This window comes from Kogia breviceps, chromosome X (assembly GCF_026419965.1).
Source record: "Kogia breviceps isolate mKogBre1 chromosome X, mKogBre1 haplotype 1, whole genome shotgun sequence".
In the NCBI taxonomy this organism is placed as follows: domain Eukaryota; kingdom Metazoa; phylum Chordata; class Mammalia; order Artiodactyla; family Physeteridae; genus Kogia; species Kogia breviceps.
This window is the reverse complement of record NC_081330.1, coordinates 16,712,157-16,725,496: the sequence shown is the minus strand read 5'-3', so window position 1 is coordinate 16,725,496 and position 13,340 is coordinate 16,712,157. Positions and strand designations below refer to the sequence as shown.

Genomic DNA, 13,340 nt, shown 5'->3' with positions numbered 1-13,340 from the left:
ATTACTTTTTCCGGGCAGTTTTGAAACTGATAAAGAAACAGCGTTAAACACATTTATTGAAGGTGAAGGCTGGTAGGGAAGGGCAAGAGAAACTTTTTGTTCTTTTTTTTTTTTTAATTTTATTTTTTGGCTGCACTGGGTCTTCTTTGCTGCATGCGGGCTTTCTCTAGCTGTTGCGAGCGGGGGCTACTCTTGGTTGCGGAGCACGGGCTCTAGGTGCACGGGCTTCAGTAGTTGCGGTGCACGGGCTTCGTTGCTCCGCGGCATGTGGGATCTTCCCGGACCAGGGCTCGAACCCGTGTCCCCTGCATTGGCAGGTAGGTTCTTAAGCACTGCGCCACCAGGGAAGCCCCTTTCTGTCCTTTTTAAAAAAAACATGTTAATACTTACTGATAAAATTCCTGTGTGGCTTTTTAAAAAGTACACACTGGAATCACATGAGTAATGCTATAAAACCATGCGGAGTGAGAAGGGGAAAGAATAGTGAAGCTACCGGGCCCACTGGCAAGAGAAATCACTAAATGTCTGTGCACTCCACACCTGGAGGAGACAAGTCTAAGAAGAAATGCGGCGATTTGGAGGCAGTGACCTTGGAAGTTGGAAACTGCCTCATCTCCACTGGATCCTGCTACTGACAGGCTAGCCATTTCTAAAGAGCAGGAATTTTCCCTTCTAAGTCCCGTTATTAAACCTCCAAGTGGTCATTTTTAAATATCAGCATCTCAAGTTTTCAAAGATGACTGTCTGATTATCTAAGTTTTCTCCTCAAAGGAAAAGAAATTGCGTCGGTTACTGTCTTGAATGAGAAACGCCATAGTCAAGAGAATACCATTCTTTTCAATAATCATACTGATAATTTAGTGACCAAGAGACAGAGGTGGTCTAAGGATGTCTTTTGCCGATAACACTCATCTTCACGTGGTGTTAACATAGTTAACAGCCTGTGCCTTGGGGATTATAGAATATTAAACAGGATACATAGATACATAAATTATTTCTATCCGTCCAGGGAAAGGAGATGAAGACTAAACACAATTCCACATACAAAGCATTGGGGGAAATGAGCACAATAACTGGTACACTACGTGGAAAATTTTAGTTCAACCACATTACCAATTAAATATGCTTTTGTCGGGGCTTCCCTGGTGGCGCAGTGGTTAAGAGTCCGCCTGCCGATGCAGGGGACACGGGTTCGAGCCCCGGTCCGGGAAGATCCCACGTGCCGTGGAGCAACTAAGCCCGCGTACCACAACTACGGAGCCTGCGCTCTGGAGCCCGCGAGCCACAACTACTGAGCCCACGTGCCAAAACTGCTGAAGCCCGTGTGCCTAGAGCCCGTGCTCCGCAACAAGAGAAGCCCCTGCGAGGAGAAGTCCGCACACCGCAGCGAAGAGTAGCCCCCGCTCGCCGCAAGTAGAGAAAGCCCGCGCGCAGCAACAAAGACCCAACGCGGCCAAAAATAAAATAAGTAAATAAAAATAAATTTATAAAAAACATATATATATATATATAAATATGCTTTTGCCGTCTAGCCTGGGAACTGACTAACACTTATTAAATCAGTTATCAGTTTCAAATAACGAATCTCAAAGGCACCATTTGAAATACAACCTGTTCTTTAGCTGGGGGCTGCCTTATCAGCTAGATCAAATCTAATTTAATCCCACTTGTCACCATGGTAATGAGCCCTTTGCAGAAATGCTCAAAGACATTTCACGTCTCAAAAATTTGCCTTGTACTTCTTCGCCACACAGAATGTCAGGAAAAGCATGCTTCAAAGGTACTATGTAATTAGAATGGCCTTTACAACAGGTACAAAGGAAATCATTCCTATTAAAATTAAATCTGCTTCATAACGACCTGCAAACTGAGTGAACAGCACCAGAGAAAGGAATCCTGAGGTGTTTGGACCCCGTACTCTAGTTTTGAAAGTCTGTTATCTATTACATTGCTTCAGATATGATTGAAGTGCCTCTCTTCTGGCTCAGATTGTCTATTACTTCACTCTGAAAAGAAAGTGTGCATGCGAAAATCTGTGTTTGGCACAGGGGACTGAAGTGGGTTTTCTTGTGGCTTTAACGTGGATTGACCAAAGCTTCAGCTAAAATGAGGCCAGGGGTGGTGCCGGACTTAATCAAGACTGGAGCCCAGGAGCTACCTCTGGGTCACTGCCGCATGGTCACTGCTGCATGAGCTTTAATCCTGTGTTCTATAGGGCTTCTAGGAATTCTAGTTGGCTTTGAGGGATCCATTTTGAAATGTAATTTGAAGTCCAGCATCTGCAGAATCTCTGTGGTTATCTTGACTAAGTTTTCAGATGCCTGCTTTTTATTAGGAAGATTTTTCTTTAGTGACTTGTGTCAACAACACTATTGTGTGTTCACCCAAGAAAATAAATGAAAGCATTTAAATTAAACTACTTTAATCTCTTTTTTGGCTCCTTGTGACCATATTTCCATAATGGCTACCATACCGTACGGATTCTAGTGTTATCTGGAAGGATTCTAGCAATAAAGCTGTAAGGCTAACTTGCCCCTGGGGTCCAGCCAGGAGAGCCTCTTGGGAGAAAACTTGAACACTGAGAGAAGAAAGGCACTTGGGAAAAGCAACTGTACGAAATTCACTGGCAGCTCGTAGATGTGACTTGACTAAAAGGTATAAGATGAATTCAAGGGAGTTCCCTGGCGGTCCAGTGGTTAGGACTCAGTGCTTTCGCTGCTGTGGCTCAGGTTCAATCTCTGGCCAGGGAACTAAAATCCTGCTAGCCGCATGGCAAAAAGAAAAAAAAAAAAAGAATTCAAGAACAAAGCAAATATCTACACTTACGTAGACCAAAGTTGCAATACATACCATCAAACTTCTTGTAGCGGGACGCAAAGACAGCTTGCAAATGATTGTACTGTTCACTGACCACACTTTTGAAATCATCCTTACTTTGCAGGCTGTACTTCTCCTCCATCTCTTGGGAGCAGCAGGTATAACCCTGGGAACAAATCTTCAAATGATCACCTGGAAGAGAAAATGTAGGACAATCAATCTCCATCATCATTCATCAAGTCCAAAACGGAAGAGTGTGATTTAGGTGCACGTGCTTGGCTTCATTTCTCTCCGTGATGTTCCCGCAAAGGCCCAGGAATCACGCGTTATCTAAAAAGTTTCATTATACTGAAAATATTGATTTCCTTCTTGGAAAAATAAGATAATGAAGCCGTCTCCAAAAGACAAAAGAAGAACTTCCCAATCAGGAAGATTGTTACCATACAGGAAAAATCAGCGTGGCCAGTAAAGAGAGTATCATTCAATGTCAACGGAAGGCTCGCATAAATTCTTCAGAGATTTTATGCTAAATGCTGTGCAAGTCATGCAACGGAGACAGTTTTTCTAGCTTTGGGAGTTTCCACTACAAGAGAGAGTACCGTTAATGAAGAATGATTTGTAAAATATGTGACAACAACCCAAAATCCACGCTGGGATGTGAGTCTATGGTAAGTCACAAAGGGGGATGTGAAATGATTCTCAGTTTTAAGATTTTCCTGTCCAGCATCTTCTGTACAGATGTTAGACACTATAATATTGACCTTTATGATTGTGTGCAGTGTAGCCACTGGTCCAAATACAGAGGAATGGCTTCCAGTAAATGTCGCCTTTAGGTAGCCCTAAGGGCCAAGAAAATGTCAAAGACATGCAGACCATCTGCCTCCCCTACACCAACGGCATTCTGTTTGTGGTTTGGAGCGCTTCTGCCTTGTGTCTCCTCTGTCACAGACCAAAAATAGTGCTTTGAACAGACCACGCCTCTCCCTCATAATGACCAAGAGATATGGCGCCACTCAAAAATAACCCCACCAGGTACTATCACAGTTAGTCACACGATATTCATTTGTGGGGTATAGGTGCCCTCGTATCATTTTCTACAGATGTTTATAAGGATTCAACTTCACTGTTCCTTCTGTTATTGCAGTTCATGTTCCATGACAGACAAAAGGGGTCTGAAAAGACCTAAGGTCTCAGGAGCTCAGGAAAGCATATACTGAAGACATATGAACCTATCAATGCTAAGTGTGTGTGTATAATAAACCAAGGGAGGAGGGACGAAGAGCAAAATCTTTTTAACAACACTAATCACAGACATGAACTGGACCAGGAGCCGACGGCCATTGCTGCTTCTTGGCCGTCGGTGCTTAGAGGCATTAAGTCTTCACTTCGGACAGATACCAAAGTAGTTTTGCGGAGGGGGCGGATTTCAAATAACATGGTGTTGGCAATATTTTTGACGAACACTAGTGCTGTCAACTGCACAGATGCAAATAATTACATAATCAGATATATTCCCGATCATTCTTCCTTCCTGGCGATTCAAAAGGAGGGAGAGTGTTATTTATTGCCAGACAAAAACCGGTATGGCGCATTAAAGGACTTTTAAAGAAGGGGAGAAGGGAAACATTCTTCAAATAACTTCCTCATCCAGAAACTGCTAAATGCTTCATTTGGCATTTTTGAAACCCTCCGTCAACTGATGATTCTAACAAAGGCGGGGGGTGGGGGGGCCCAGGGAAGAATGTGAAAGAGTTTAGAGCTGTGAGCTTGTCGAACATCTTAGATCTCATTAGTGGAAGAGGCTTAGTTTTCTGGAAACACCTTGTTACAACCAAACCCAAAACTGCCTCTTGACTGGCTTAACAAGTTCACAGCAGGCCTTTGGTACTGGGACACCTAATTTACAAAGAGATATCCAGTTGTCTCCTGGTTTCAGGGTTGAGGAGCTCCACAATCTGAATACATAAAGTAATACAAAGGACCCCCAACTAGTACAGTACTTGATGTGGCTGTATTGAAGAATCCATATCACTCTCACACACCACAAAGAAAATTAACTGAAATGCTCACAATGAGAACTTAGGACATACAGAACTAGGTAAATTAATTATAATGAGAGCAGCTACTTTTTAAAGATTTTCACAGGCTAAAATTAATCGCAGGCTGGTTTTCAAGCCCCTGCAAAGATTAGATTGTGGTAATGCACTGAATTTCCAAGGGAAAACAGTTCAGAGTCTGGAAGCAAATCTATATTCACCTAATCTTAACATGGTTCACACATACAATAAACGAAAGGGTCATTCATTGGATCTTATCAAAATAGGCGTCTACGACCAAGGGAAAAAAGCACCCTTTTTGGCACCTCCAACGCACATACGCACAGACACACACACAGAACCTAAAGCCAGAAAATTCAAAGAGACAGCAGGAAAGACTACTTTTCTACATATAAGAAGGCGCTAGATTTTGAGAGTTTTACATTTGGGGCACTGAACAAACACCCTTCAAAAACGGGTCACGGCAATTAAAGTTTTACTGGTGACTGACTGAACTAGCCAGGAGCTAAACAAAAGGCCCATGCACTCTACCCACCACCTACCCACCAGGGGCCCTCAGTAGGACCTGCGGGAGACCTGCTGATGTCTGAACACTGGAGCACATTTACTTGTTTTGGCAAAAAACTAAGGAAAAAGAGTCCACTTCCATGTTACAGAGAAGATCTTTACAAGAAGACTCTGTCTAATGGTAAAGGCTTGCCTTGTGGAAAGGGTGACAACAAGGTAGATACCTGGCTAATGTTTCTGCTGGCAAAGTCATCTTCCCCTGAGTGCAAACAAGCCACTCCAACGGGTCACTTTTGCCCATTTGAGCCCTGCATACACCACGTATTCTGTGTTTCTAAAAAGCATTCCTTGAAAATGTAATCCGGCATTCTTGCCAAAAGCCCTGTCCAAGACACACTTATGAATTAAATCCCAAGCCACACATGGGCCAGTGGGGATTCAGTGCCATAACCAGTTTCCGCTGATGAGAAGTTACTAGGAAGGAAAAGGGGACAAGTCTTGGTGCGTCTGAAAATGAAACTACAGCTCTGAACTGTACTAAGAACTCGAGCAACTCATTTGATTTTTAAAACTTGAATATTTCTACTGTAACACCAGAAATGATTTCTATGATTAAAAGCCAGGGCATACGTATCAATGGAAAGACATTCCATTTTGCCTGTTGGAGACTGCTTCTAAAATGCTGTGTCTGAATGAGACATGCTTTTTGTTTCTGGAGCTCTCCTCTCAACCTGGTGATCCTGTATACTTCTTATTTAAGAAGGAAGCCACAAATTGTTTTTTAGGCTGAGAGCGTTGAACACAGGGACGACAGGCTCCAATGTGGGATAGGAGGATGACAGCCACTGCAGGGGAAGCGGTGAGCTTACGCATTTAAAAAGGGGGGGTGGCCCTAGAGGATTCTGATACATACCCTTCCTGAAGAACTCTAGCTTGAAAGGCTGAAGCATTAGAGCCACAGAAGAACCGGGAATCGAAGTTCATCCAATGGTTTGAGTCAACAGTGGGTTATGATCTACAACCATCATTTGCCTCCTCTATTTCCCTAACTCAACCTCCTGCTTCCGGGACCTTCTGTGTTCTTCTCCATGGCCCTCTTCTGTCTGCTTTCCACTCTCTTTTCACTCCGCTCATCCTGTTCTCTCTTACCACACTCCACCTCTTCTAACTGCACATAATGTGAAACCGAAGGACTTTTTTGTTTGTTATAGTTGTTGAGAGTTCCCTGTTCTTAATTTTAAAAGCAGGTGAATTGAAGGCTTTATGGATTTCTAAGAAAGCACCTAAATTAAGTTGCTTTTTGTACATGGCCCTCGATTAGGGTTTTTCTTTGTGGGTCAGTGGCCCTCAAAAGAAAAAAGGTCCCTTAGCCTTGTCCTCAGAGGCTTGGAGGAGAGTCAATGAAGCGTGCTTTTAAAGCTTAACTCTGTGGCATTAAAAACAAAAAAATCACTCGAAAGAGCCAAACTTTTTTCAGTCACACCAGCTCTGTGTAATTTCTCTTTAGTCTTAATATCAATGCCTTCGTTTTTCAAAGCTGAACAAAGACAATCACAATAAATTACTACTCAATCCTGCCGAGTGTGTGGAGGATTGGTTCCTTTTTTTTTTTTTTTTTTTTTGAAGCACTTCAACTCAATAGTTAAAGAAGCAGGCATTGAATATGAGGAATCTAGTCCATCCTTTAACAGGGCTCTGCCGCAGGCAATCTGTAGAACTGTGCTTTCTCATTTTATTTCATTTATTCCTCTCACCAAAGGCTGGCTGTGATGTACAGATGGGGTGCAGATAATGTCCATTTATTTCCAGTTACTCATAACCCACCTGCCCACAGAAAATGTTATAAATGGTGGTTACATTCTCAGGCCAGCTCCCAGCCTATTTACTACCAATGTAACTACTTCTAACTGTAACTTCATTTTTTTTCCGCTTAGTATCATATTTTATTGAAGATGCATTTAAAATAACATCCAAATTCATGTCTTTTTTACATAAAAGGACATTTTCTGTCAGTGTCATGTAAAAGACGAGTAAAGGGACATTATTAACATATTTTATAATAAGATTCTCCCCGATACACCACTATACCCCAATTTATTTTTTTCAGTAATACGTCCACATTTTACGTTTATTAAAGCATACATGTACTTTGTTTTTTTATACAGCAGGTTCTTATTAGTTATCCATTTTATGCATATTAGTGTATATATGTCAATCCCAATCTCCCAGTTTATCTGTAACTTCATTTTGAAGTCCAAGTAGAAGCCAAGAAAATGTCTCTCAGATTCTCACACATTTTGGGGGACATGATGATAGAGGAATACTTGTAGTTACCACTAGGGTGTCAGCTTTCTATACCTGTAGGAGATAAAGTAAATGTCTTCAGGATTATTCCTCCAGAGTCCTAAATGGAGGAAACAGCGCCAGAAATTTTTATGGGACACAATGCAGAAAACCCAGGCGTGCCTGCACCAGCACGATTTGGACAGCAAACATTCTCTGTAGCCCAACTCATTTTCCCAAAAATGCAACCGAATGCCTTTGGTAAAGAAGAGACACACAAACTGCACCCTAAGGGTGGGGGCTGCAGTGAGGGACATTTGAGAATAACAGACTGGAAAGCACTTAGGAAAACTGCCAATGTAAGAGATTCGATTTTGCAATGGCCTTTCATGCAGAAAGGGATCTGGAGAAAACTTAGCTCCTTTTTTGCGTGTTTTTTAAATTTTTATTTTCTTGAAGTAGAGTGGATTTACAATGTTGTGTTTAATTTCTGCTGTACAGCAAAGTGACTCAGTTATACATATATATATTCTTTTTCATATTCTTTCCCATTATGGTTTATCACAGGATATTGAATATATAGTTCCCTGTGCTATAGAGTAGGTTAGGACCTTGTTGTTTATCCATTCTCTATATACAATAGTTTGCATCTGCTAACCCCGAACTCCCAATGCTTCCTTCCCCCTTGGCAACCACAAGTTTGTTCTCCACATCTGTGAATCTGTTTTTGTTTCACAAATAGGTTCATTTGTGTCATCTTTTAGATTCTACATATAAGTGATATCATAAGGTATTTATCCTTCTCTTTCTTACTTTACTTTGCTTAGTATGATAAGCTCTATGCCCATCCATGTTTGCTGCAAATGGCATTATCTCATTCTTTTTAATGGCTGAGTAATATTCCATTATCTATATCCACCACATCTTCTTAAGCCAGCCAACCGTCTGTTGATGGGCACTTGAATTTCTTCCATGTCTTGCCTATTGTAAATAGTGCTGCAATGAACACTGGGGTGCAGGTATCTTTTTGAATTAGAGTTTTCATTTTTTTCTGGATATATGCCCAGGTGTGGGATTGCTGGATCACATGGCAACTCTATTTTTAGTTCTTTGAGGAACCTCCGTACTGTTTGCCACAGTGGCTGCACCAATTTACATTCCCACCAATAGTGCAGGAGAGTTTCCTTTTCTCCACACCGTCTCCAGCATTTATTATTTATAGACTTTTTAATCATGGCCATTCTGACTGGTGTGACATGGTACCTCACTGTAGTTTTGATTTGGATTTCTCTAATAATTAGAAATGATGAGCATCTTTTCATGTGCCTACTGGCCGTCTGTATGTCTTCTTTGGATAAATGTCTATTTAGGTCTTCTGCCTATTTTTAATTGGGTTGTTTGGTTTTTTTGTTATTAAATTGTAGGACCTGTTTTTATATTTTGGAAATTAAGCCTTTGTTGGTTGCATCATTTGCAAATATTATCTCCCAGTCTTTCATTCTGTTTATGGTTTCCTATGCTGTGCAAAAGCTTTTAAGTGTCATTAGGCTCCATTTGTTTATTTTTGCTTTTATTTCTGTTGCCATGGGAGACTGACCTAAGAAAACATTGGTACGATTTATGTCAGACAATGTTTTGCTGTTCTCTTCTAGCAGTTTTATGGTGTCTCATCATTTTGTGTTTATTTTTGTGTATGGTGTGAGGGTGTGTTCTAGCTTTGATTTGCATGTGGTTGTCCAACTTTCCCAACACCACTTGCTGAAGAGAATGTCTTTTCCCCATTGTGTATTCTTGCTTCCTTTGTCGAAGATTAATTGTCCATAGGTGTGTGGGTTTATTTCTGGGCTCTCTATTCTGTTCCATTGATCCATATGTCTGTTTTTGTGCCAATACTATGCTGTTTTGATTACTGTAGCTTTGTAGTATTGTCTAAAATCTGGGAGGGCTATGCCTCCAGCTCTGTTCTTTTTCCTCAGGATTGCTTTGGCAATTCGGGGTCTTTTATGGTTCCATATAAATTTTAGGATTATTTGTTCTAGTTCTATGGAAAGTGTCATGGGTAATTTGATAGGGATTGCATTAAATCTGTAGATTGCTTTGGATAGTATGGCCATTTTAACAATATAATTCTTCCAATCCAAGAGCATGGGATATCCTTCTATTTCTTTGAATCATCTTCAATGCATTTATTAATGTTTTGTAGTTCTCAGCATATAATTCTTTTACCTCCTTGGTGAAGTTTATGGATACTTCGCTCTTGACAAGGGGTTTTAAAGAAGTGAATTTTAAAAGCTTCCAACTACTTGATACTGTCTGTGTCTTTTATTCTGTAGGCCTAATGGTAGTCTGGGGATAAGACGACTGATCTGGAGAGTAAGAAATATGGGTTTGAGTCCCAGCTCTACATGATTCACTGTAGGCTCTTAAAGAAGCCCTTTGTAAAGAAGGAAGCATTATGAATACAGTGCAATTACAAAACCAAGACGAAAATGAAGAGCATCTATTATACTGATAAGCTACTGAATGAAGTTCTCCAGGAAGAGGCTTTTCTGATGACTTGTACTAGGTGAGGCAGAGGGGCCAGGAGAGCAGCACCTTCTTTCTTCCAGCTACTTGAGGTAAATTTCTTATTGGAGGCAGAATTCAGGGGAATAAAGATAGCCAGAAAAGACAGCATTATCAATTAGGAGTTCAGAGGCATGCATAAGTGATGGGGAACTGATGACAAGTACGTACAGACATTTATTTAAAGGGCCTTCAAAAGAAAAGCCTTGGGAGCCTAAGGAGACATGATGATGAGATATAATGTGGTACCCTGGCTGGGATCCTGGAACAGAAAAAGACATTAGGGGAAAACGAAGGAAATCACACAAAAACTTACATGCAAATGTTCATAGCAGCATGATTCAAAACAGACAAATGTCCAACAATGGATGGATAAACAAAATGAGGTGTATCTGAATAATGAAATGTTATTCAGCCATAAGAAGGAATGAACTTCTGAAACGTGTTCCAACATGGTGAAATCTGGAAAATACTATGTTAAGTAAGGAGCCACTCACAAAAGTCCACATATTGTATGATACCATTTACATGAAATGTCCAGCCTTGGTCACTCTCTAGAGACAGAAGGTGGATTAGTGGTTGCCTGGGGCAATGTTCTAAAATTGATTTTGGTGATAAATGCACAATTCTGTGAGTGTATTAAAAGCCACTGTATACTTTAAATGGGTGAATTGTTTGGGATATGAATCATACCTCAATGAAACTGTTAGTAAAAAAAAAGCTAAGGAAATCGGAATAAGATATAGACTTTAGTTAACAATAATGCATCAATATTGGTTTATCAATTGTGACAATGTACCACAGAAATGTAAGATGTTAATTAATAATAGGGGAAACTGGGTTTGGGGTATAGGAAAGCTCTGGATTATCCTCGCAAATTCTGTAAATCTAACTCTTCTAAGATAAATTTTATTTTTTCAAAAAAAGCAAGCCTTGGACTTCCCTGGTGGCGCAGTGGTTAAGAATCCGCCTGCCAATGCAAGGGACATGGGTTCAAGCCCTGGTCCGGGAAGATCCCACATGCCGCGGAGCAACTAAGCCCGTGCGCCACAACTACTGAGCCTTTGCTCTAGAGCCTGCGAGCCACAACTATTGAAGACCGAGTGCCCAGAGAAGCCACCGCAATGAGAAGCCCCTGCTGGCCGCAACTGGAGAAAGCCCACGCAGCAACGAAGAACCAACGCAGCCAAAAAAAAAAAAAAACCTTCAGTTTTCAAAGTAAAAAGGATCAATATGTGGGGGCGGGGGCGGGGGCGGGGGCTTTCATCAGTATTACATCAAACACTTGATGTAATTCTAATATTGGGGAGTAACATCAAGCTATTACTTGCTGCAGTAATTTTCCTAATCCCTCAATTGCTACTTTACTCTTTTTCTGATTTTTATTTGTTGTGAAGGTAAAACAATTCCTTGCCGTTGGTCTAAAGAGTTACCAAAATAGTTTCTGTTCACTTTCTAGATCTAAATTCATGTAGCCACAAAGTGAGCTAAAATGCAGGTTGCTGTATAATTCCATCCCCTCCAAGCTATCTAAGAACCCCAGGAGGAATATACAATGCTCTGCTTCATGGGAACAAAGAAAGAAAATCTCTAAAGGTTTTTAATAATCCCAGGGGGATGAGGGAATGAATGTATACATTAATCCATCCTTCCTCCCTTGCAAAATAGCAGTGAAATGACTGCATGTAATGTGCTATGCACATCCAAAGCCTGAAGCCATTTGACCTAAACCGTAATAATAAAGCACATAAATTACAGTCATTATGGAGATGTATGATTTGAGATCACCTACCAATCAGTAGGAGAAATGCAGCCAGTTAGCATTTTGCAAAACCTTGCCGAAATATAGCTCTGGAGGGCTTTGCTACCAATTTTTAGGTCCACTAATCCTGCAAGGTAGGCTAGAAGGCCAATCAGAAACACATACATTTCAAAAATCAGTTTTATTATATTTTTCTAAGAATACTTCGTTTAAGTGTAGTTGGAAGAGTTGGGGCTGCTACTTTCAAACACCACACTTCATTTCAGTGAGCTTGCAACAGCTTTAAAATCCACCTCAGATTGAAATCAAGCAGGGCTTTTTATTGCTTTATACTGATAAGCAAATTATGAACCAAAGTTTTAAATCTGACAATCTTCAAACCCCATTTTAACTGTACCAAAGGTTCACTGAAGAAAGGCACATCAACCAACTGAGTGAATGACCTGAAATGCATACTCTGACCTTATGTTATCATCACTTTAGAGCACGTAGAGCAACTGCATCTATTTTGCACATTTCCACCCACTTCGTCCAGGTCCAGGACTCAACAGGAATAATAATACTGGCAATTAACCCAAATCTCTTCTACAATTCTGAGGGTCCAGTAAATACTACCTAAGCTAATAAAGTAAAAGGCTCCCGGAAATGTGTTGGTGACTTGGTGGCGGAGTGCGGATAGGGGCAAGAGGAAAAGAAGGAGCTCTCTTACTTGTTTTACAAATAATGAAGATCTTTCCTGTCAGTGATTCAGGTGCACATACCTGGAGTAGCATCATTTGAGAGTTTCACTCGAATACTAGTTTACGATCTCCATTGGGCTCATCATTTAACAGAATGCCTGAGTCCAAATATGCCTGTTTCAAATCCCGCTACAAATAAAAAGTAGCCTAGAGATGAAACACCATTGGCTAGAACATTGTTTTTCTTCGGTGCCCAACAGTACTTCTTTCTGGAACCTATGTACCCAAGCCACGTGTCCTAATTACTGGTAGACGGAGGCCTCGTGAGAGCCATCTCTAAGACAGTGAAGAGACCAGGCTCAGAGGGTCTCGGGGATTCCTGGGATGGGAGGGATGCTGGCCCCCAGCATCTTGTCCTTCCTTTGCACCCCTAGTGTACACTCTTACAATGATCCATCCCTGTGAGCAGTCTCCTGCAGGCAATCACATCAGGCCTCAGAGAAAGTGGAGGAGGAAGGCATCCTCAGAAAAACACTGGAGACACTCCTCTCCTCCTCCTCCTCGAGGTCTGACCAAACACCAGACTTCCAACAGGGAGCGATTTTCCTTATTATCTCCTAATCATCTCTAAAGAAACCCCCAGGAGCCCAATTCTAAGATAACCTGCCA

The 13,340-nt window shown here is 41.2% G+C and overlaps 1 protein-coding gene across 1 annotated transcript in view; it reads right to left on the bottom strand.

The window, feature by feature from the left end:
- The window catches only part of GPC4 (glypican 4), a 112,155-nt gene that overhangs the window by 34,812 nt on the left and 64,003 nt on the right, over window positions 1-13,340 (bottom strand). Inside the window, exon 2 of the mRNA XM_059049872.2 lies at window positions 2,851-3,009. Coding sequence (XP_058905855.1) covers window positions 2,851-3,009 — 159 coding nt within the window. The remainder of the gene's footprint in view (window positions 1-2,850; window positions 3,010-13,340) is intronic.